Below are 22,250 nucleotides of genomic sequence, written 5' to 3'. Positions count from 1 at the left end.
AGAGTGTCTTGTAGATTGGATGGTACTTCTTAAAGAAGAGTGTCTTGTAGATCGGATGGTACTTCTTAAAGAAGAGTGTCTTGTAGATTGGATGGTACTTCTTAAAGAAGAGTGTCTTGTAGATTGGATGGTACTTCTTAAAGAAGAGTGTCTTGTAGATCGGATGGTACTTCTTAAAGAAGAGTGTCTTGTAGATCGGATGGTACTTCTTAAAGAAGAGTGTCTTGTAGATTGGATGGTACTTCTTAAAGAAGAGTGTCTTGTAGATTGGATGGTACTTCTTAAAGAAGAGTGTCTTGTAGATCGGATTGCCTTAAATCCTATTTTAGCATGGACATCACCATTGGGGAGTTACTTATCAACTTGGTGAGGAGCTTTTCAGTCACAGAAGCCATACTTCTTAAAGAAGAGTGTCTTGTAGATCGGATGGTACTTCTTAAAGAAGGGTGTCTTGTAGATCGTATGGTACTTCTTAAAGAAGAGTGTCTTGTAGATCGTATGGTACTTCTTAAAGAAGAGTGTCTTGTAGATTGTATGGTACTTCTTAAAGGAGAGTGTCTTGTAGATCGGATGGTACTTCTTAAAGAAGGGTGTCTTGTAGATCGTATGGTACTTCTTAAAGAAGAGTGTCTTGTAGATTGTATGGTACTTCTTAAAGGATAGTGTCTTGTAGATTGTATGGTACTTCTTAAAGAAGAGTGTCTTGTAGATTGTATGGTACTTCTTAAAGGAGAGTGTCTTGTAGATCGGATGGTACTTCTTAAAGGAGAGTGTCTTGTAGATCGGACGGTACTTCTTAAAGGAGAGTGTCTTGTAGATCGTATGGTATTTCTTAAAGGAGAGTGTCTTGTAGATCGTATGGTATTTCCTAAAGGAGAGTGCCTTGTAGATCGGATGGTACTTCTTAAAGAAGAGTGTCTGGTTGATCGTATGGTTGAGCATGGTGTATTTCTTAAAGAAGAGTGTCTTGTAGATCGTATGGTTGAGCATGGTGTATTTCTTAAAGAAGAGTGTCTAGTTGATCGTATGGTTGAGCATGGTGCACTTCTTAAAGAAGAGTGTCTAGTTGATGGTATGGTTGAGCATGGTGTACTTCTTAAAGAAGAGTGTCTAGTTAATCGTATGGTTGAGCATGGTGTACTTCTTAAAGAAGAGTGTCTTGTAGATCGTATGGTTGAGCATGGTGCACTTCTTAAAGAAGAGTGTCTAGTTGATGGTATGGTTGAGCATGGTGTACTTCTTAAAGAAGAGTGTCTAGTTAATCGTATGGTTGAGCATGGTGTATTTCTTAAAGAAGAGTGTCTAGTTGATCGGATGGTTGAGCATGGTGTACTTCTTAAAGGAGAGTGTCTTGTAGATGGTATGGTTGAGCATGGTGTATTTCTTAAAGAAGAGTGTCTAGTTGATCGGATGGTTGAGCATGGTGTATTTCTTAAAGAAGAGTGTCTAGTTGATCGGATGGTTGAGCATGGTGTATTTCTTAAAGAAGAGTGTCTTGTTGATCGTATGGTTGAGCATGGTGTATTTCTTAAAGAAGAGTGTCTTGTTGATCGTATGGTTGAGCATGGTGTATTTCTTAAAGAAGAGTGTCTTGTTGATCGTATGGTTGAGCATGGTGTATTTCTTAAAGAAGAGTGTCTTGTTGATCGTATGGTTGAGCATGGTGTATTTCTTAAAGAAGAGTGTCTTGTTGATCGTATGGTTGAGCATGGTGTACTTCTTAAAGAAGAGTGTCTGGTTGATCGGATGGTTGAGCATGGTGTATTTCTTAAAGAAGAGTGTCTGGTTGATCAGATGGTTGAGCATGGTGTATTTCTTAAAGAAGAGTGTCTTGTTGATCGTATGGTTGAGCATGGTGTATTTCTTAAAGAAGAGTGTCTGGTTGATCGGATGGTTGAGCATGGTGTATTTATTAAAGAAGAGTGTCTGGTAGATGGTATGTTTGAGCATGGTGTATTTCTTAAAGAAGAGTGTCTGGTTGATCGTATGGTTGAGCATGGTGTACTTCTTAAAGAAGAGTGTCTGGTTGATCGTATGGTTGAGCATGGTGTACTTCTTAAAGAAGAGTGTCTGGTTGATCATATGGTTGAGCATGGTGTACTTCTTAAAGAAGAGTGTCTGGTTGATCGTATGGTTGAGCATGGTGTACTTCTTAAAGAAGAGTGTCTGGTTGATCGTATGGTTGAGCATGGTGTACTTCTTAAAGAAGAGTGTCTGGTTGATCATATGGTTGAGCATGGTGTACTTCTTAAAGAAGAGTGTCTAGTTGATCGTATGGTTGAGCATGGTGTACTTCTTAAAGAAGAGTGTCTAGTTGATCGTATGGTTGAGCATGGTGTATTTCTTAAAGGAGAGTGTCTAGTTGATCGTATGGTTGAGCATGGTGTACTTCTTAAAGAAGAGTGTCTAGTTGATGGTATGGTTGAGCATGGTGTACTTCTTAAAGAAGAGTGTCTAGTTGATCGTATGGTTGAGCATGGTGTACTTCTTAAAGAAGAGTGTCTAGTTGATCGTATGGTTGAGCATGGTGTACTTCTTAAAGAAGAGTGTCTAGTTGATCGTATGGTTGAGCATGGTGTATTTCTTAAAGGAGAGTGTCTGGTTGATCGGATGGTTGAGCATGGTGTACTTCTTAAAGAAGAGTGTCTAGTTGATCGTATGGTTGAGCATGGTGTATTTCTTAAAGGAGAGTGTCTGGTTGATCGGATGGTTGAGCATGGTGTAAAGGAATGTTTATTCAAGTTACGCCGCTTTTTTCTCCGTCAACAAGGGTAACGATTTTGAATGTCGTTTATTCCCAATGAGCTATTGGAGTGCGAGTTATTGCGGTTTGGGAAGTTCGCCAGTTCAATGAAGATTTTCCCGTTGGGTTGCAAACACCCGGCGTTGAAACAGGTAATGTCATTTCGGCGACAGGTGTTTATGTTTTGGACTCACCGGAGCAGACTTTAGAGTCATCGTTTAAAGTCAAGTATGACAACAGACTGTATGTGGCTTATGCTAGTACAGGTAGTCAACGGTGTTTTGAGTGTGGGGATGTTGGCCATAAGTTCATGCTTGCCCGAAAATGGAGAAGGCCGAGGGAGGGGCGCAGGTGGTCCTCATAACGCCTGGGCCCACTGATGTAGGGAGAGGTGGGCCGACAGCGGCAGAGCAGCCACAAGCACCTGTTGCTGAGGAACAAGTTATCCGTGTTGAGGGCACGGAGTTGCAACTTGTATTAGAGGGAAATGTTATGCAGCAGAAAAGTATTGTTGTAGAAGGTAAGGATGTATCTATAGAGCCAGTTCCTCAGACTGGTGAGCAGGTGCCCAGTACGAGTGCTGGGGTAAAGGAGGGGGTTCATGTGGAGCTAGGCTCCCAGGTAGTGGAGGAGATGCCCACTACGAGTAACGGGGTTCAGGAGGGGGTTCATGTGGAGCTAGGCTCCCAGGTAGTGGAGGAGATGCCCACTACGAGTAACGGGGTACAGGAGGGGGTTCATGTGGAGCTAGGCTCCCAGGTAGTGGAGGAGATGCCCACTACGAGTAACGGGGTACAGGAGGGGGTTCATGTGGAGCTAGGGTCCCAGGTAGTGGAGGAGATGCCCACTACGAGTAACGGGGTACAGGAGGGGGTTCATGTGGAGCTAGGCTCCCAGGTAGTGGAGGAGATGCCCACTACGAGTGCTGGGGTTCATGTGGAGCTAGGCTCCCAGGTAGTGGAGGAGATGCCCACTACGAGTGCTGGGGTTCATGTGGAGCTAGGCTCCCAGGTAGTGGAGGAGATGCCCACAACAAGTAATGAGGTTCAGGTGGGGCTAGTCTCCCAGGTAGTGGAGGAGATGCCTGGTACGAGTGATGAGGTGCAAGTGGGGAGTGTTGAAAGGGATGTGGTAGAGGGGAGTCAGTTGTCTGTGGTCTCAGCTGAGGATCAGGAGAAGGATATGGATATCTCTTTTGATATGACAGCTGCTGGTGAGGACTCAGTTTACAATCTAGAGGAGGTAAATTAGTTTCTGGATCAGACTTTTGGGAAATCTGTCAAATTGGCAGATTATTTTGACGTTGATAAGTTTGTGAGGTCAGCAATTGAGTGAGAAGAAGCGGTTTCGCTTGAGGAAATGTATTACTACTGTTGCAGCAAAAGGTGGTGGGAAACGTGGTCAGGTTAAGAGAAGATTAAAATAATGATGATGATCATGCTTCATAGGGTGTCTTTTTTCTCCTTGGTTTCTCTGTGGTTTCTTCTGCTTTTCCTTTCTCTTTTCTACATGGAGGTACTAAGGGTTGGTTCTCTCAGTATTAATGGGGGAAGGGACAGGAATAAGAGGGCTTGGGTTTTAGAAGTAATAAAACAGAAAAGGCTTAATGTAGTTTTCCTACAGGAGACACATAGTGATGAGGAAAATGAGGTTGACTGGGGTATGTGGTGGGAGGGGCAGCATATACTCAGTCATGGTACTAATTTCAGTGCTGGGGTGGCAATCTTGTTTTCCTCAGGCTTAGGGGTGACTGTGGTATCTACAACAGAGAATGTCAAGGGTCGGGTTTTATTGGTCAAGGTGGATGTAATGGGGTTTTTGTGTTGTTTTTGTATGTTTATGCTCCTAATGAGGGAGCCACAACCTCAGCTCAACTGTCTTATAGGGGACGGGTCCTGGTAGCTAATAATCTTGCTGCCTCTACCCTGTGGCACAGACTAATGATTTTGCAGCCTCCAAAGTGTCTGATACAAGAGCTTCAGAGGACCCTTGTCAATTTCTTCTGGTCTGGACAACACTGGATTAAAGCTGCAGCCCTGTACCTGCCACTGTACGAGGGTGGGCAAGGCCTGGTGGACATTTCTTCTAGGATCACGGCTTTCCGGCTCCAAGCAGCCCAGAGATTGTTGTACAGAGACGGTTTTAGCTGGGTCGAAACAGCCTACACATTGATGAGGAGACTGGGCTGTTTGGGCTTAGACAAGCACCTTTTCCTCTTATAGCTGGAGGCAGGTGATTTGCCTGACCTGACTCCATTTTATGAGTCTGTTATGCAGGCTTGGAGAGTCCTTGTCAAGTCCCGTAAGGCCGGCACGCCACCAGGGATGTGGCTTTTTGAAGAGCCTCTTTTTCATAACACTGCCATCCAGTCCCGTGTTCTGGGTTCAGCTAGCCTACGTTCATGCCTGTTAGGCGTGGGGTGTACCAAGCTGGATCATCTGATGCGGAGCAGGAGCAGATCGTTGGAGGAGCTGGGAGAAAGAGCGGGGATCCGATCATCTCGCCTACTGAGGAAGGTCGTCGCTGAGGTCTGCGACTCCTTGCCAGTGCTTCATCTGCAGTATGTGACTGACACTTCCAATTCTGATCGGTGGAAGGAGGGTCGGGATTATGTGTTCCCTGCACTGATTGTTAGTGCTCGAGGATGTGGGGATGCTGCTTTCCTTCGATACCCCGGAGCTGGGGGAGTTCAAGGAGATGGGAAAGAAGGCCATGTACAGAATATGTGTAATGGTGTCCCATGCCTCTTCCCTGGAAGGGGTAAAATCGACGAGGTGGGCGGATGTGCTTGGTCCAGGTGCCTCTCCAAAAGGCAGTTGGCGATCATTATACAAACTGCCTATTGATAAGAGGACAGCTGACCTCCAATGGAGGATAATACATGGAGCTATAGCCACCAACATGCATCTGGTACACCTGGACCCTACTATTAATATTGGGGAGGGGTGTCCATTCTGTGCTGAGTCTGAATCTCTGGCACATCTGTTTTTACTGTGTCCTAGGTTGGTCGGGATGATTGAACAGATCACTGATTGGTTCTCAACGTTGGGAGAGGTTTTCTCTTCCCAACTGTATATATTTGGGCCAAAGTACAGGTTCAGTCAAAAGGGGTGTAGTTGTGTTGCTTAATTTTGTGTTAGGGGCAGCAAAATTAGCGATATGGAAGACCCGAAAGAACAGTATTCGGGGACAGTGGTATGTGGATGTGGTAGGAATGCTGGAGGGAATGTTGGCAGCGAGACTAAGGGTTGAATTTGCCTATTATAAACTTGTCAACAATATTGATCTGTTTTAGAGTATATGGGGTATTCAGAGGCTGTTGTGTTTAGTTACTGTGGAGGAGGAATTGGAGTTGTGTTTTTAATTGATGTGTAACTGTGGTTTTGTATGAGTATCTATTGTGTGGTGGGCCCCCAGACCCAATAAAGATGATTTAAAACTCAAATATGTCTCTCTCTCTCTCTCTCTCTCTCTCTCTCTCTCTCTCTCTCTCTCTCTCTCTCTCTCTCTCTCTCTCTCTCTCTCTCTCTCTCTCTCTCTCTCTCTCTCTCTCTCTCTCTCTCTCTCTCTCTCTCTCTCTCTCTCTCTCTCTCTCTCTCTCTCTCTCTCTCTCTCTCTCTCTCTCTCTCTCTCTCTCTCTCTCTCTCTCTCTCTCTCTCTCTCTCTCTCTCTCTCTCTCTCTCTCTCTATGTCTCTCTCTCTCTCTCTCTCTCTCTCTCTCTCTCTCTCTCTCTCTCTCTCTCTCCTGAGCCGTTGGGCCCACCCTCACCAAAGTACCGGAGCATGTCTTTAACAGTGATGTTTTCTTTGCAAGTCTGTCTTCAAATTGTGAACAGTGTGACCTTTTCAATGAAGATCTCACCACTGGCGGCTCGTACCACAGAGACATACATCGATTACACACACGCATGCAAACACACATACACACACACGGTACTGCCAGGGTGGTCCTCTGTCCTATGTGTTCTGAACACATAGGTAAACACACACACACACGGTACCGCCAGGGTGGTCCTCTGTCTTACGTGTTCTGAATACGTAGGTAAACAGTACCATGTTAGATTGTTTGATTGATTCATGGTTTCTGCTCTGAAGGGTTGGAAATGTGGGACTCAGGAGTTCTGAGAGCTGGGCTGTTTGTTTTCTCTGTTTAGACCTGGGCCCATATCAGCTCTTATCCCAATACTGGGGGCTCTGCCTGGGGGCCAAGGTCTCTGCCTGGGGGCTTCCTGACCTGGGGGTCAGTGTCTCTGCCTGGGGGACAGGGTCTCTACCTGGGGGACAGGGTCTCTACCTGGGGGTCAGGGTCTCTACCTGGGGGACAGGGTCTCTACCTAGGGGATAAGTGATTAGTCATGGTGGTCTCCATAGACCATAAAGAACCAGGCCAGAAATATAGATATACACTACATAGCCTGGTAACACTAGATCTGTTTCTGCTTCAGCCAACTCCAAGAACCAGGAGAACTAGGCCAGTGCCATAGATATACACTACATAGCCTGGTAACTCTAGATCTGTTTCTGCTTCAGCCAACTCCAAGAACCAGGAGAACTAGGCCAGTGCCATAGATATACACTACATAGCCTGGTAACACTAGATCTGTTTCTACTTCAGCCAACTCCAAGAACCAGGAGAACTAGGCCAGTGCCATAGATATACACTACATAGCCTGGTAACTCTAGATCTGTTTCTGCTTCAGCCAACTCCAAGAACCAGGAGAACTAGGCCAGTGCCATAGATATACACTACATAGCCTGGTAACTTTAGATCTGTTTCTGCTTCAGCCAACTCCAAGAACCAGGAGAACTAGGCCAGTGCCATAGATATACACTACATAGCCTGGTAACTCTAGATCTGTTTCTACTTCAGCCAACTCCAAGAACCAGGAGAACTAGGCCAGTGCCATAGATATACACTACATAGCCTGGTAACTCTAGATCTGTTTCTGCTTCAGCCAACTCCAAGAACCAGGAGAACTAGGCCAGTGCCATAGATATACACTACATAGCCTGGTAACTCTAGATCTGTTTCTGCTTCAGCCAACTCCAAGAACCAGGAGAACTAGGCCAGTGCCATAGATATACACTACATAGCCTGGTAACTCTAGATCTGTTTCTGCTTCAGCCAACCCCAAGAACCAGGAGAACTAGGCCAGTGCCATAGATATACACTACAGTGCTGAATGTTACGTAATACACTTGGAAAGCGTCAATCAGCAGTTAAAACAATCAAAAAAGTCTGGAGAAATGTAACCACTATCAAATTCATAGACCGAGCTATGGATGCAAGGACTGACCATCCAGGATATGAAGTTGATAGTTTTAACCATGTTTTAAGGCTTCAAAGTGTTTGTTTACATGTAAAACAAGCATTTGGGGTTCTGATGGGGTAAGACAGTTGACCTGAGCTCATTTATAAATCAAAAAATGTATGTAGCAACTGCAGATTACCCCTTTAAGTCATAATCTGTAAAACGTGAACACAACTGCAGATTACCCCTTTAAGTCATAATCTGTAAAACGTGAACACAACTGCAGATTACCCCTTTAAGTCATAATCTGTAAAACGTGAACACAACTGCAGATTACCCCTTTAAATCATAATCTGTAAAACGTGAACACAACTGCAGAATAACCCTTTAAATCATAATCTGTAAAACGTGAACACAACTGGAGAATACCCCTTTAAATCATAATCTGTAAAACGTGAACACAACTGGAGATTACCCCTTTAAGTCATAATCTGTAAAACGTGAACACAACTGGAGATTACCCCTTTAAATCATAATCTGTAAAACGTGAACACAACTGCAGATTACCCCTTTAAATCATAATCTGTAAAACGTGAACACAACTGGAGACACTTCGTCATTTATGGATAAAGAATGTCTGTGATAACTAACTGTACATTATTTACAGTCAGTTATCTACTGCACCATCATTTTGTAGCAAACATAAAGCTGCCTCCATTAATGTTTACATGTTGATGTTTGTGACGTCTACGTTTGCCACACTCATGCATAAGGGCAAGCTGTTGAAATCGGTGTAAGCCTCACATTGTGTTTGAATTACTGTTTAATAGTTAAAACCAATTTCAAGTTTGAAATGTATGGAAATGTTAACAAACACCAGGTTTGGAGTAAGTGTGAAGTTTGAAACCAGAGACTAGTTTACGTCATGTTTGGTACATCATCATGACGATGTACCAAGCACCAAGGGAGGACAACAGATACACACATGATACAGGGATTTGTGTTTTACATTGAACCTAACAATATAGCTGCAACCTGCTTCACCCAGATTGCTCAGTTGGTTCATGGAGCGTAGTTGGAGCAAGGTGTTAACGACACTGGGCTGTGGATTTCACTCACATCTACAGTACTGAATACACTGTATGTGGTTAACTGTAGGACGACAGTAACTTAAGATACATCTAATCTTCTCTTAAATTACACCCCCACAACTGCACTGTCTCCAACATGGGATCCTCAGGAGAGAGACAGATGCTACATGGGCTGTCCAAGGCCTTCAGGTGAGCCTAGGGAATAGTGAACTAGGCCAATCCTATCGTTAGCTTGATCATTTCAATGTAGAACTGCAGTACCTTATAACGGCTCCCGGCTAGTTTTAAATAACAACAACCGCCAAAAAATAACAATGACATCAACAAAAAACAACAACAAAATGTAAGTACATATAATCTATCGTGGAACTAAGGGACAAATCCTAACTTGAGATTCAAATGTGTAACCAAGACTTAGCTTATGGATTGATGTCAAGACATCAAGTTAAGGTTTGTCCCTAAGAGAAGAAACCAGGGTCATGTTCATCAAAGCACATAATGGGAAAAGTTTTCAAACGTTGCAGCGGAAAAAAGACAATGAGCGTTTCTTATTGAACAAGTTCAAGTAGTCCCTACCTGTTTCAGTCCATCTGGTGCCTAATGAACACGAGCCAGGTCTCTTGGCCCAGTCTAGTGAGTGGCCAGCCAGTGGCTTGGTGAATACAGGGCCAGCTGAACTAAACACAAGAGAATATACAGGCCCAGTTTATCTGGATAGTCCCCTACAGATCTACGTGCTCAGACTACGTACCAACTACCATTTAGATGTATTTCATGTCAACTGCACCTCTGTTAACAGGCAATAACAAAGTCCTTACAGGTCTTTTAATGTACGTGTGTGTAAGTAATGTATGTATGTATGTCACAGGCGGCTGGTGGCACCTTAATTGGGAAGGATGGGCTCATACTAACGGATGGAACGGAATAAATGGAATGGTTTCAAACACATCAAACATTTGATACCATTCCATTCACTCCATTCCAGCCATTATTATGAGCAGTCCTCCCCTCACCAGCCTCCTGTGATGTACATACATTCTATCTATGTAAGTAAGGGAAAGGGGAAAACCTAGTCAGTTGTTCAACTGAATGTATTCAACTGAAATGTGTCTTCTGCATTTAACACAACCCCTCTGAATCAGAGAGGTGAGGGGGGCTGCCTTAATCCACATCCACTTCTTCAGGGCCCAGGGAACAGTGCCTTGCTCAGGGGCAGAACAACTGATTTTTACCTTGTCAGCTCGGGGATTTGATCCAGCAACCTTTCAGTTACTGGCCCAAAGCTCTAACCACTAGGCTACCTGCCGCTCCAAGTAACATAGATTTCCTCAATAATCAGCCTCCCTAGCTGTATTAGATTCAGCGTGTGCATTTGAAAATCAGACATGTTCTGATAGTTCACTGAGCATCTATAGACAATCTGACAACAATGACCTTTCCACATAAAGAGTTATCACATATGTTAACGCTAATGTTAAATCACACTGTACAACAAACGTTGACGCGACAGGCTACCCACCGAGAGACTCCCCAGACTGTGAAGTCCCTCGCTTTGGTTTACAGCAATAAAACAAGTTAAAGAATGTTTTCAAGTCTTCATGACAACAGCAAGCTTATGATCCCACTTGAAATGGTCTCTGCACTCATTTCCACTTTTTCTCCAAAATGTAATGTCCTATAATTAATAATAAGAATATGAATAATTGAGAAAAAACATCCGTAACTCTTTACTTAAAGCCTGCCGGCATAAAGACCTGCCACGAGACCCTTACAATATATTACTATCATCTCCTGAAGCAGGCTAAATAACAGACATTTTGAGTCGGTTAATATGCTGATACATAGAGAGACATATCATATCATAAGCCTTATTATAACACATTATAAAGGCTCATTCATGCTTATAACGACTTACAAAGCATTACACCCGCAAGCTTTAAGTCAAGTGTTACAGAAACATCTAAAGTCGTAGCCCTAGTTGAAGTGTGTGTCTGTCTGTGTACAGTATGTGTGTGAGTGCTTTCATCATTAACTCTTGCGGGGTGTTTTGTTGGCGTAGAAGTCTCTGCAGGTGTCGCAGCAGCGCTGGTACCATCTCATGTCCTGGCACAGGTTCTTCTCTCGGATCACACGGCAGTACACAGTCCACTGGTCTCCTGTGCACTTGTAGGTCAGAGCAGCTGGAGAGGAACAGGGGCCACGTCAACAGACAGAGAAACACAGTACACACATGTACACACATGTACACACATGTACACACACACACACACACACACACACACACACACACACACACACACACACACACACACACACACACACACACACACACACACACACACACACACACACACACACACACACACACACACACACACACACACACACACACTCTCTCTCTCTTTCTCTGTCTGTTTCTGTCTCTCTCTCTCTGTCACTCTCTTGCTCTCTCTCTCAAAAACACACACACACACAAGCACACACACACAAACGATGTTACCTAATCTGGGGGAGGTGATGGTGTTGACGTTGACTTTGTCATTGCAGGCCTCCTGGTGACAGGGCCGGTAGGTGGGTGGTCTGAACACCGCGGGGCAGTCATTACCGTGGCGACCTGTCACTCTGTGCATACATTGGACCACTCTGGACTGCAGGCCCTTCCCACAGGATGACGAGCACTGGAAAGATCCAATCACGTGAGTTACTTTCTCTTCCAAACTCGAGAGGAAGTATTTTGACATTGAGAGCCATTTGTAACAGTCTTCCATGTCTATGTCCTAGACTTTTTAGGACATAATCACTTCCTAATATGTTTACCCCTCACATTTTAGGTCATTGTAATCTTCCATAGACCTAGTGTGCATCCCAAATGGCACCCTACTCCCTATATAGTGTACTACTTGTGACCGGAGCCCTATGTACCCTGGTCAGAAGAAGTGCTTAATATAGGGAATATGGTGCTAATGGAAACACATCCCTATTGTTTATAGGGGGCCAAATCACTTCATGACTGAATGTGAGAAGAGACTATACCTGAATAACAGATAAAGGTGTAGTGTGGTATTTACTAGTGGTAAGATAATCCCAAACAGGCCTAATTACAGATGGAGGCTGTGTTCTATGTTTGAATAGACTGATTTACGAGTCCTAAATACCCTGTCAGAGTGCTTCGTGTCAATAGTAATATATGCTCTGAGGCTAAGATCCATCTCTGTCCTCAGGCTCTTTCCCTAGCTCATATCTCTTCAGTGATCACAGATCTGAAAGGACTAGATAGGTATAAGTAACAGTATAGGTGTGACCACCACTTTGACTTTTTAGGGGATGGAGCCATCACCATATAGCTTAGACCTACCCAAACCAATCAGATCTGTGAAGAACGAAGAGGTATGGGGCTTGGAGAAAGGACTGGAGCTAAGAAGCTTGGAAAAGGGTCTGGAGGTAAGGGGCTTGGAGAGGGGGCTGGAGATAAAGGACTAGGAGAAGGGGCTGGAGGTAAGGGGCTTGGAGAGGGGGCTGGAGGGAAAGGGGCTTGGAGAGGGAGCTGGAGGTAAGGGCTTGGAGAAGGGGCTGGAGGTAAAGGGCTTGGAGAGGGGGGTGGAGGTAAAGGGTTTGGAGAAGGGGCTGGAGGTATGGGGCTTGGAGAAAGGAGAAAGGACTGGAGGTAAGAGGCTTGGAAAATGGTCTGGAGGTAAAGGGCTTGGAGAGGGGAGTGGAGGTAAGGGGCTTGGAGAAGGGGTTGGAGGTAAAGGGCTTGGAGAGGGGGGTGGAGGTAAAGGGCTTGGCGAGGGGGGTGGAGGTAAAGGGCTTGGAGAAGGGGCTGGAGGTAAAGGGCTTGGAGAGGGGGGTGGAGGTAAAGGGCTTGGAGAGGGGGTGGAGGTAAAGGGTTTGGAGAAGGGGCTGGAGGTATGGGGCTTGGAGAAAGGAGAAAGGACTGGAGGTAAGAGGCTTGGAAAAGGGGCTGGAGATTGGGGCTTGGAGAGGGGAGTGGAGGTAAGGGGCTTGGAGAAGGGGTTGGAGGTAAAGGGCTTGGAGAGGGGGGTGGAGGTAAAGGGCTTGGAGAGGGGGCTGGAGGTAAGGGGCTTGGAGAGGGAGCTGGAGGTAAAGGGCTTGGAGAAGGGGCTGGAAGTAAAGGGCTTGAAGAGGGGTGGAGGTAAAGGGCTTGGAGAGGGGGGTGGAGGTAAAGGGTTTGGAGAAGGGGCTGGAGGTAAAGGGCTTGGAGAGGGGGTGGAGGTAAAGGGCTTGGAGAGGGGGGTGGAGGTAAAGGGTTTGGAGAAGGGGCTGGAGGTATGGGGCTTGGAGAAAGGAGAAAGGACTGGAGGTAAGAGGCTTGGAAAAGGGGCTGGAGATTGGGGCTTGGAGAGGGGAGTGGAGGTAAGGGGCTTGGAGAAGGGGTTGGAGGTAAAGGGCTTGGAGAGGGGGGTGGAGGTAAAGGGCTTGGAGAGGGGGCTGGAGGTAAGGGGCTTGGAGAGGGAGCTGGAGGTAAAGGGCTTGGAGAAGGGGCTGGAAGTAAAGGGCTTGAAGAGGGGGTGGAGGTAAAGGGCTTGGAGAGGGGGGTGGAGGTAAAGGGTTTGGAGAAGGGGCTGGAGGTATGGGGCTTGGAGAAAGGAGAAAGGACTGGAGGTAAGAGGCTTGGAAAAGGGGCTGGAGCTTGGGGCTTGGAGAGGGGAGTGGAGGTAAGGGGCTTGGAGAAGGGGTTGGAGGTAAAGGGCTTGGAGAGGGGGGTGGAGGTAAAGGGCTTGGAGAGGGGGGTGGAGGTAAAGGGCTAGGAGAGGGGGCTGGAGGTAAGGGGCTTGGAGAGGGAGCTGGAGGTAAAGGGCTTGGAGAAGGGGTTGGAGGTAAAGGGCTTGGAGAGGGGGTGGAGGTAAAGGGCTTGGAGAAGGGGCTGGAGGTATGGGGCTTGGAGAAAGGAGAAAGGACTGGAGGTATGAGGCTTGGAAAAGGGGCTGGAGGTAAGGGGCTTGAAGAGGGGAGTGGAGGTAAGGGGCTTGGAGAAGGGGCTGGAGGTAAAGGGCATGGGGAGAGGGGAGGAGGTAAAGGGCTTGGAGAGGGGGCTGGAGGTAAAGGGCTTGGAGAAGGGGCTGGATGTAAAGGGCTTGGAGAGGGGGGTGGAGGTAAAGGGCTTGGAGAAGGGGCTGGAGGTATGGGGCTTGGAGAAAGGAGAAAGGACTGGAGGTAAGAGGCTTGGAAAAGGGGCTGGAGGTAAGGGGCTTGGAGAGGGGGCTGGAGGTAAGGGGCTTGGAGAGGGGGGTGGAGGTAAGGGGCTTGGAGTGGGGGCTGGAGATAAAGGGCTTGGAGAAGGGGATGGAGGTAAAGGACTTGGAGAGGGGGGTGGAGGTAAAGGGCTTGGAGAAGGGGCTGGAGGTAAAGGGCTTGGAGAGGGGGTGGAGGTAAAGGGCTTGAAGAAGGGGCTGGAGGTAAAGGGCTTGGAGAGGGGGGTGGAGGTAAAGGGCTTGGAGAGGGGGGTGGAGGTAAAGGGCTTGGAGAAGGGGCTGGAGGTAAAGGGCTTGGAGAGGGGGTGGAGGTAAAGGGCTTGGAGAGGGGGTGGAGGTAAAGGGCTTGGAGAAGGGGCTGGAGGTAAGGGGCTTGGAGAAGGGGCTGGAGGTAAAGGGCTTGGAGAGGGGGTGGAGGTAAAGGGCTTGGAGAAGGGGCTGGAGGTAAAAGGGCTTGGAGAGGGGGTGGAGGTAAAGGGCTTTAGAGAAGGGGCTGGAAGTAAGGGGCTTGGAGAAGAGGCTAGAATAAGGAGCTGGAGGTAAGGGGCTGGAGGTAGGAGCTGGAGGTAGGGGCTGGAGAGAGGGCTGGAGGTAGGAGCTGGAGGTAAGGGGCTGGAGGTAGGAGCTGGAGGTAGGGGCTGGAGGTAGGAGCTGGAGGTAGGGGCTGGAGGTAGGAGTTGGAGGTAAGGGGCTGGAGGTAGGAGCTGGAGGTAGGGGCTGGACGTAGGAGCTGGAGGTAAGGGGCTTGGAGAAGAGGCTAGAATAAGGAGCTGGAGGTAGGGGCTGGGGATAGGGGCTGGAGAAGGGGCTGGAGGTAGGAGCTGGAGGTAAGGTGCTGGAGGTAGGACCTGGAGGTAGGAGCTGGAGTTAGGAGCTGGAGGTAAGGGGCTGGAGGTAGGGGCTGGAAGTAGGAGCTGGAGGTAAGGGGCTGGAGGTAGGGGCTGGAGGTAGGAGCTGGAGTTAAGGGGCTGGAGGTAGGAGCTGGAGGTAGGGGCTGGAGGTAGGAGCTGGAGGTAGGAGCTGGAGGTAAGGGGCTGGAGGTAGGAGCTGGAGGTAAGGGGCTGGAGGTAGGGGCTGGAGGTAAGGGGCTGGAGGTAGGAGCTGGAGGTAGGGGCTGGAGGTAGGAGCTGGAGGTAGGAGCTGGAGGTAAGGGGCTGGAGGTAGGAGCTGGAGGTAAGGGGCTGGAGGTAGGAGCTGGAGGTAAGGGGCTGGAGGTAGGAGCTGGAGGTAAGGGGCTGGAGGTAGGAGCTGGAGGTAAGGGGCTGGAGGTAGGAGCTGGAGGTAAGGGGCTGGAGGTAGGAGCTGGAGGTAAGGGGCTGGAGGTAGGGGCTGGAGGTAGGAGCTGGAGGTAAGGGGCTGGAGGTAGGAGCTGGAGGTAAGGGGCTGGAGGTAGGGGCTGGAGGTAAGGGGCTAGGAGAAACCAACATGGAATGGGGCCAAAGAAAGAGGACTTTGATATTCTAAGCTCGGAAACACCAGAGGCGACAGACAACGGATTCCCATTGTACACAGGCCTTGGCAGCCAACGGCTATAGCCTCGTCCAATAATTAACTCTGAACATCAGTGGTTCCCAGGCCCTCGATTCAAGCAGGCGGATTTACTATTCACTTCACAGAGAGGCAATTAGTGGAAGCCATTTCAATAGCTATTGTAAACGGCCCGGTGTTCTACCAAAGGACTTGTTGACTTGACATTGCTCAAAAACAATCCGATTATCATGATCCCACATCTCTATAGGTACTTAGAATGATTCTCAGAAGGTTTTTTCACCAAGCTTTCATTATCGCTGATGAACATGATCACAATGAGATACGTCTATGAGATAAGGCCCTGGAGAGAGACACACACACACACACACACACACACACACACACACACACACACACACACACACACACACACACACACACACACACACACACACACACACACACACACACACACACACACACACACACACACACACTGCTGAAGCACAAACAAACAAATGAAAACACAAACAAAGAGACAGAAAGAACATTATCTGAAACATCATTAGGAGACAAGCTGATGGGGACACGATCATAGCAACACTCCCATAAGACTTTATCTGTATCCCAAATGAAACCCTATCCCCTATAGAGCCCATAAGGCTTTGGTCAAAAGTAGTTCACTATAAAGGGAACAGGTTGGCGTTTGTGATGCATCCTAGCTCTAATATCATAGCCACATCCCTAGAGGCATGACCTCCTCATAACTCACAAGAACACCACAATTGAATCAGCAGCTTATCTGAATGATATTCTAAGACATGCTAATAGACTTATGGTCTGATAGTGGTGGGAAGAGAGGAGATGAGGAGAGCCGGTCAGTTTATTGTCCAGCGTTGGGGGAGTGGGACAGAGGAGTAATTTGAGGACTTTAAAGGGGCAATCGGGGATTCAAAGAACAACAACAATTGACACCCCACCACTTACCTGAGTCATTAGTTTTAAATTGCAGAATTCCCCTTTAACATCATTAGGAGAGAAAATGAGGTAATACATTCAGGATGGTTAGAGGGTGGGGGGGAGTAACACAATTAGCACAGGGTCAGAACAACACACCAGATATAAGCCTGGCACTAAATAGCGGCCAACAGTTATTTACTGTTATTAGATTTCCAAAATGAGAAACTGACCAAGACGCTGGCACCTGAACGTCCTTTCATCAGGTACGTGACATAGACATTTTCAGACAGAAAATGGGTGGAATGGTGGAAAGTGAAACCCATCCCCAGCTCTCTCCCCCATTCCCAGCTTTCTTCCCCAGCCCCATCCCCAGCTCTGTCCCTGCCCCATCTCCCCCAGCCCTATCCCCATCTCCCCCAGCCCTATCCCAGCTCTCTCCCCCCAGCCCCATCTTCCCCAGCTCCATCCCCAGCTCCCCCAGCCCTATCCCCAGCTCTCTCCCATCCCTATCCCCAGCTCTCTCCCAGCCCTATCCCCAGCTCTCTCCCATCCCTATCCCCAGCCCTATCCCCAGCTCTCTCCCAGCTCCATCCCCAGCTCTCTCCCAGCCCCATCTTCCCCAGCTTCCCCAGCTCCATTCCCAGCTCTCTCCCAGCCCCATCTTCACCAGCTCTCTCCCAGCGCTATCCCCAGCTCTCTCCCAGCCCCATCTTCCCCAGCTCTCTCCCAGCCCCATCTTCCCAGCTCTCCCAGCCCCATCTTCCCCAGCTCCATCCCCAGCTCTCTCCCAGCCCCATCTTCCCCAGCTCCATCCCCAGCTTTCCCCAGACCCATCTTCCCCAGCTCTCTCCCAACCCCATCTTCCCCAGCTCCATCCCCAGCTCTCTCCCAGCCCCATCTTCCCCAGCTCCATCCCCAGCTTTCTCCCAGACCCATCTTCCCCAGCTCTCTCCCAACCCCATCTTCCCCAGCTCCATCCCCAGCTTTCTCCCAGCCCATCCCCAGCTCTTCCCAGCCCCATCCCCAGCTCTCTCCCTCCATTCCCAGACCCATCTCCATCCCCAGCTCTCCCCATCTCCATCCCCAGCTCCTCCCATCTCCAGCTCTCTCCCAGCTCCATCCCAAGCTCTCTCCCATCTCTATCGCCAGCTCTCTCCCAGCTCTCTCCCAGCTCTCTCCCAGCTCCATCCCCAGTTCTCTCCCAGCTCCATCCCCAGCGCTCCCCAGCTCTCTCCCATCTCCATCCCCAGCTCCCTCCCATCTCCATCCCCAGCTTTCTCCCATCTCCATCCCCAGCTCTCTCCCATCTCCATCCCCAGCTCTCTCCCAGTTCCATCCCCAGCTCTCTCCCATCTCCATCCACAGCTTTCTCCCATCTCCATCCCCAGCTCTCTCCCATCTCCATCCCCAGCTCTCTCCCAGTTCCATCCCCAGCTCTCTCCCAGCTCCATCCCCATCTCCATCCCAGCTTCTCCCATCTCCATCCCCAGCTCTCAGTCCATCCCCAGCTCTCTCCCAGCTCCATCCCCATCTCCATCCCCAGCTCTCTCCCATCTCCATCCCCAGCTCTCTCCCAGTTCCATCCCCAGCTCTCTCCCATCTCCATCCACAGCTTTCTCCCATCTCCATCCCCAGCTCTCTCCCATCTCCATCCCCAGCTCTCTCCCAGTTCCATCCCCAGCTCTCTCCCATCTCCATCCACAGCTTTCTCCCATCTCCATCCCCAGCTCTCTCCCATCTCCATCCCCAGCTCTCTCCCATCTCCATCCCCAGCTCTCTCCCATCTCCATCCACAGCTTTCTCCCATCTCCATCCCCAGCTCTCTCCCAGTTCCATCCCCAGCTCTCTCCCAGCTCCATCCCCATCTCCATCCACAGCTTTCTCCCATCTCCATCCCCAGCTCTCTCCCATCTCCATCCCCAGCTCTCTCCCAGCTCCATCCCCATCTCCATCCACAGCTTTCTCCCATCTCCATCCCCACTTCTCTCCCAGCTCCATCCCCAGCTCTCTCCCATCTCCATCCCCAGCTCTCTCCCATCTCCATCCCCAGCTCTCTCCCAGCTCTCTCCCAGCTCCATTACAGAACACCTGACAGTCCGATCAGAGGCTCCTCTACTAGGTGTGTTAACAGGGAAAGGTCAGTGTCGGGTGGCTTTCATTTAAAATCCCTTTTAAAAAGTCTGTTAGAATATGTGGAGGTAGAGGAACAGTAGTCAATGTCTGCGTCCCAAATAGCACCCTGTTACTTACAGTAGTGCACTACTTTTGAACAGAGCCCAATGGGGCCCAGAATAAAAGTAGTGCACTATATAGGGAATAGGGTGCCATTTGGAACACACAGGTTTTGTGTACCTGGAAAAATCACCTTGGGAAGATTAAAGGAATTCCGGCAGCAGCTCTGTCAGAATGTCTAAATGCCGGACTGAAGTTCCTTCTCAGTGGGAATGGTGAGGTAAAGGTGCATCTCAAATAGCACCCTATTCTCTTTATAGTGCACTACTTTTGAACAGAGCTGCATGGGCCCTGGTCAAAGGTAGTGCACTGTATATGGCAGTGTTTCCCGTCATCGGAGCCCAGGGAGCAGTTGTTGGGGGTTAACTGCCCTGCTGTAGTGCTCCTGAATGAAGTGATACTTACCTAACAGTGTGTGTGTGTGTGTGTGTGTGTGTGTGTGTGTGTGTGTGTGTGTGTGTGTGTGTGTGTGTGTGTGTGTGTGTGTGTGTGTGTGTGTGTGTGTGTGTGTGTGTGTGTGTGTGTGTGTGTGTGTGTGTGTGTGTGTGTGTGTGTGTGTGTGTGTGTGTGTGTGTGTGTGTGTGTGTAAACAAGGGGAGAAAATAAAATGCAGCTCTGTTATTGCCCGTTTGGATTAACAAACCCCTCTAGATTGTTCTGATGAAGGATTAGTGGAGATTACTGTTAATGAGAACTGGGCTATGGCGTCTACACTGTCTGCACACACACTGACAGACAGCACACACACAAACACACACAAAACCTTCAGATGTTCTCCATGTTGTCTGATGATGACTGAACCAGATGTGCTCACGCAGCCCCCTCACAGAGCTCTAGGTAGACATTACAGATCTAGGATAAGCTTACCCTGTAAATCCTTACTTTAAGCATCAGGGACAGAATCTCAAAACAGACCTTAGATCAGTTTCACGGAGAAACTTAAGTATATTCCCTCATGTGGAATCATAGGTAGAAGTTGTCTCGAGCCACTGATACATTCTAACAGTTATGGATTGGATTGGAAATAAAGCAATCTGATCCTAGATCTGTAGTTAAATAAGGGCAGAGGAGAGGGGTGGACGCACCTTCCTCAGCATCCTGGGGGGAAACATACACTCACTGTCTCCAGTTCCACACAGGGAGAGAAATGTAATGGTCCTCCCCCTGACCTGCTGTAGTGACCCCAAGCCTGGCAAATTGCAGATCTAGAGAATTGCAGATCTAGGATTAGATTGCATTCTCCCCGATCCCAACCTTAACCGTTAGAGAATGGGGAAATAAGATCTGACCCTGTATCAGGCAGCTGAACATGACACTTCATATGATAAATTACATGCATGTCAAAAACAGACTGACTCAGTTTGTTACGATTGGGAAATGGAGATGCACTGTAGATTTTCAGTTGGGTAAACCTGTTTCCAAGACCGTTCCTCGAGTACAACCCAGCCTTTTCACTTCTTTGATTTTACCAGCAAACTAACACACTAGATTTGACTGGGCAACTAATCATCAGGCCCTTGATTAGTTGAATCAGCCAATGCTGGAATCAATGGAAAAGGTGATTTGACAAAGACTGTCAGATAACACTAGTGTAACTAAGTTGGAACTGGGGTTCATCAAGGAGAGATTTGGCAAAGACTGTCAGATAACACTAGTGTAACTAAGTTGGAACTGGGGTTCATCAAGGAGAGATTTGACAAAGACTGTCAGATAACACTAGTGTAACTAAGTTGGAACTGGGGTTCATCAAGGAGAGATTTGACAAAGACTGTCAGATAACACTAGTGTAACTAAGTTGGAACTGGGGTTCATCAAGGAGAGATTTGGCAAAGACTGTCAGATAACACTAGTGTAACTAAGTTGGAACTGGGGTTCATCAAGGAGAGATTTGGCAAAGACTGTCAGATAACACTAGTGTAACTAAGTTGGAACTGGGGTTCATCAAGGAGAGATTTGACAAAGACTGTCAGATAACACTAGTGTAACTAAGTTGGAACTGGGGTTCATCAAGGAGAGATTTGACAAAGACTGTCAGATAACACTAGTGTAACTCAGTTGGAACTGGGGTTCATCAAGGAGAGATTTGACAAAGACTGTCAGATAACACTAGTGTAACTAAGTTGGAACTGGGGTTCATAAAGGAGATTTGAGATTTGAGATAACAAAGACTGTCAGATAACAAAGACTGTCAGATAACACTAGTGTAACTAAGTTGGAACTGGGGTTCATCAAGGAGAGATTTGACAAAGACTGTCAGATAACACTAGTGTAATATAGTTGGAACTGTGGTTCATCAAGGATAGATTTGACAAAGACTGTCAGATAACACTAGTGTAACTCAGTTGGAACTGGGGTTCATCAAGGAGAGATTTGACAAAGACTGTCAGATAACACTAGTGTAACTAAGTTGGAACTGGGGTTCATCAAGGAGAGATTTGACAAAGACTGTCAGATAACACTAGTGTAACTCAGTTGGAACTGGGGTTCATCAAGGAGAGATTTGACAAAGACTGTCAGATAACACTAGTGTAACTAAGTTGGAACTGGGGTTCATCAAGGAGAGATTTGACAAAGACTGTCAGATAACACTAGTGTAACTAAGTTGGAACTGGGGTTCATCAAGGAGAGATTTGACAAAGACTGTCAGATAACACTAGTGTAACTAGTGGAACCGGCAGGTTACCTTCATACAATGCAAATCACTTCCATGTGCTTTGAGGTGAAGTAGTCTTTATTATAATGAACTGGCTGAATACAGTGCTTTCACAACGGTGTGATAATGATGTACCCTAACCATTAAGACATTTTTGACATACAACTAGCCAGTACTGTCACCATCCCTAAAATCACTATGCTGATTGGCTGACAGTGGTGGTATATCAGACAGTATACCACGAGTATGACAAAACACTTATTTGCTCTAGTTATGTTGGTAAGTGCTTTGAGAGACTTGTCAAGGACCATATCACCTCCACCCTACCTGACACCCTAGACCCACTCCAATTTGCTTAACGCCCAAATAGGTCCACAGACGATGCAATCTCAACCACACTGCACACTGCCCTAACCCACCTGGACAAGAGGAATACCTATGTGAGAATGCTGTTCATCGACTACAGCTCAGCATTCAACACCATAGTACCCTCCAAGCTCGTCATCAAGCTCGAGACCCTGGGTCTCGACCCCGCCCTGTGCAACTGGGTACTGGACTTCCTGACGGGCCGCCCCCAGGTGGTAAGGGTAGGCAACAACATCTCCTTCCCGCTGATCCTCAACACCGGGGCCCCAC

At 47.8% G+C, this 22,250-nt stretch overlaps 2 protein-coding genes across 6 annotated transcripts in view; one reads left to right on the top strand and one right to left on the bottom strand.

The window, feature by feature from the left end:
* Positions 1-3,067: 3,067 nt before the first annotated feature.
* Positions 3,068-3,994, top strand: LOC127920145 (uncharacterized). Of its 5 annotated transcripts, none has more exons than XM_052503942.1 (3): positions 3,068-3,364; positions 3,503-3,697; positions 3,755-3,994. In XM_052503942.1, exons 1-3 carry the CDS (start codon positions 3,068-3,070, stop codon positions 3,992-3,994), a joined length of 732 nt encoding a protein of 243 aa, XP_052359902.1. The 5 variants fall into 5 exon arrangements, with proteins under 5 accessions (XP_052359902.1, XP_052359900.1, XP_052359903.1 ...); XM_052503940.1 differs by having other exon boundaries at positions 3,434-3,697; XM_052503943.1 differs by having other exon boundaries at positions 3,068-3,502; positions 3,641-3,697.
* A 2,346-nt stretch (positions 3,995-6,340) lies between these two features.
* LOC118378729 (A disintegrin and metalloproteinase with thrombospondin motifs 17-like) overlaps positions 6,341-22,250 on the bottom strand; it is a 45,565-nt gene continuing 29,655 nt past the window's right edge. Inside the window, exons 6-7 of the mRNA XM_052503938.1 lie at positions 11,587-11,764; positions 6,341-11,266 (exon numbers count right to left, since the gene is read on the bottom strand). Of these exons, the coding sequence (XP_052359898.1) occupies positions 11,115-11,266; positions 11,587-11,764 (330 nt within the window). The 3' untranslated portion in view covers positions 6,341-11,114. The remainder of the gene's footprint in view (positions 11,267-11,586; positions 11,765-22,250) is intronic.

This window comes from Oncorhynchus keta, unplaced genomic scaffold (genome assembly GCF_023373465.1).
Source record: "Oncorhynchus keta strain PuntledgeMale-10-30-2019 unplaced genomic scaffold, Oket_V2 Un_contig_18485_pilon_pilon, whole genome shotgun sequence".
NCBI classification, from domain to species: Eukaryota; Metazoa; Chordata; class Actinopteri; order Salmoniformes; family Salmonidae; genus Oncorhynchus; species Oncorhynchus keta.
Note: the sequence above shows the minus strand (reverse complement) of the source record. Positions and strands in the feature narration are given on the sequence as shown.

Bases quoted from the DNA above. Each gene is read 5' to 3' on its own strand.
- LOC127920145 (XM_052503939.1), top strand. From the start codon at position 3,068: ATGGAGAAGGCCGAGGGAGGGGCGCAGGTGGTCCTCATAACGCCTGGG. The intron at 3,698-3,754 runs GTAGTGGAGGAG...CTAGGCTCCCAG, and splicing joins ATGTGGAGCTAGGCTCCCAG to GTAGTGGAGGAGATGCCCAC.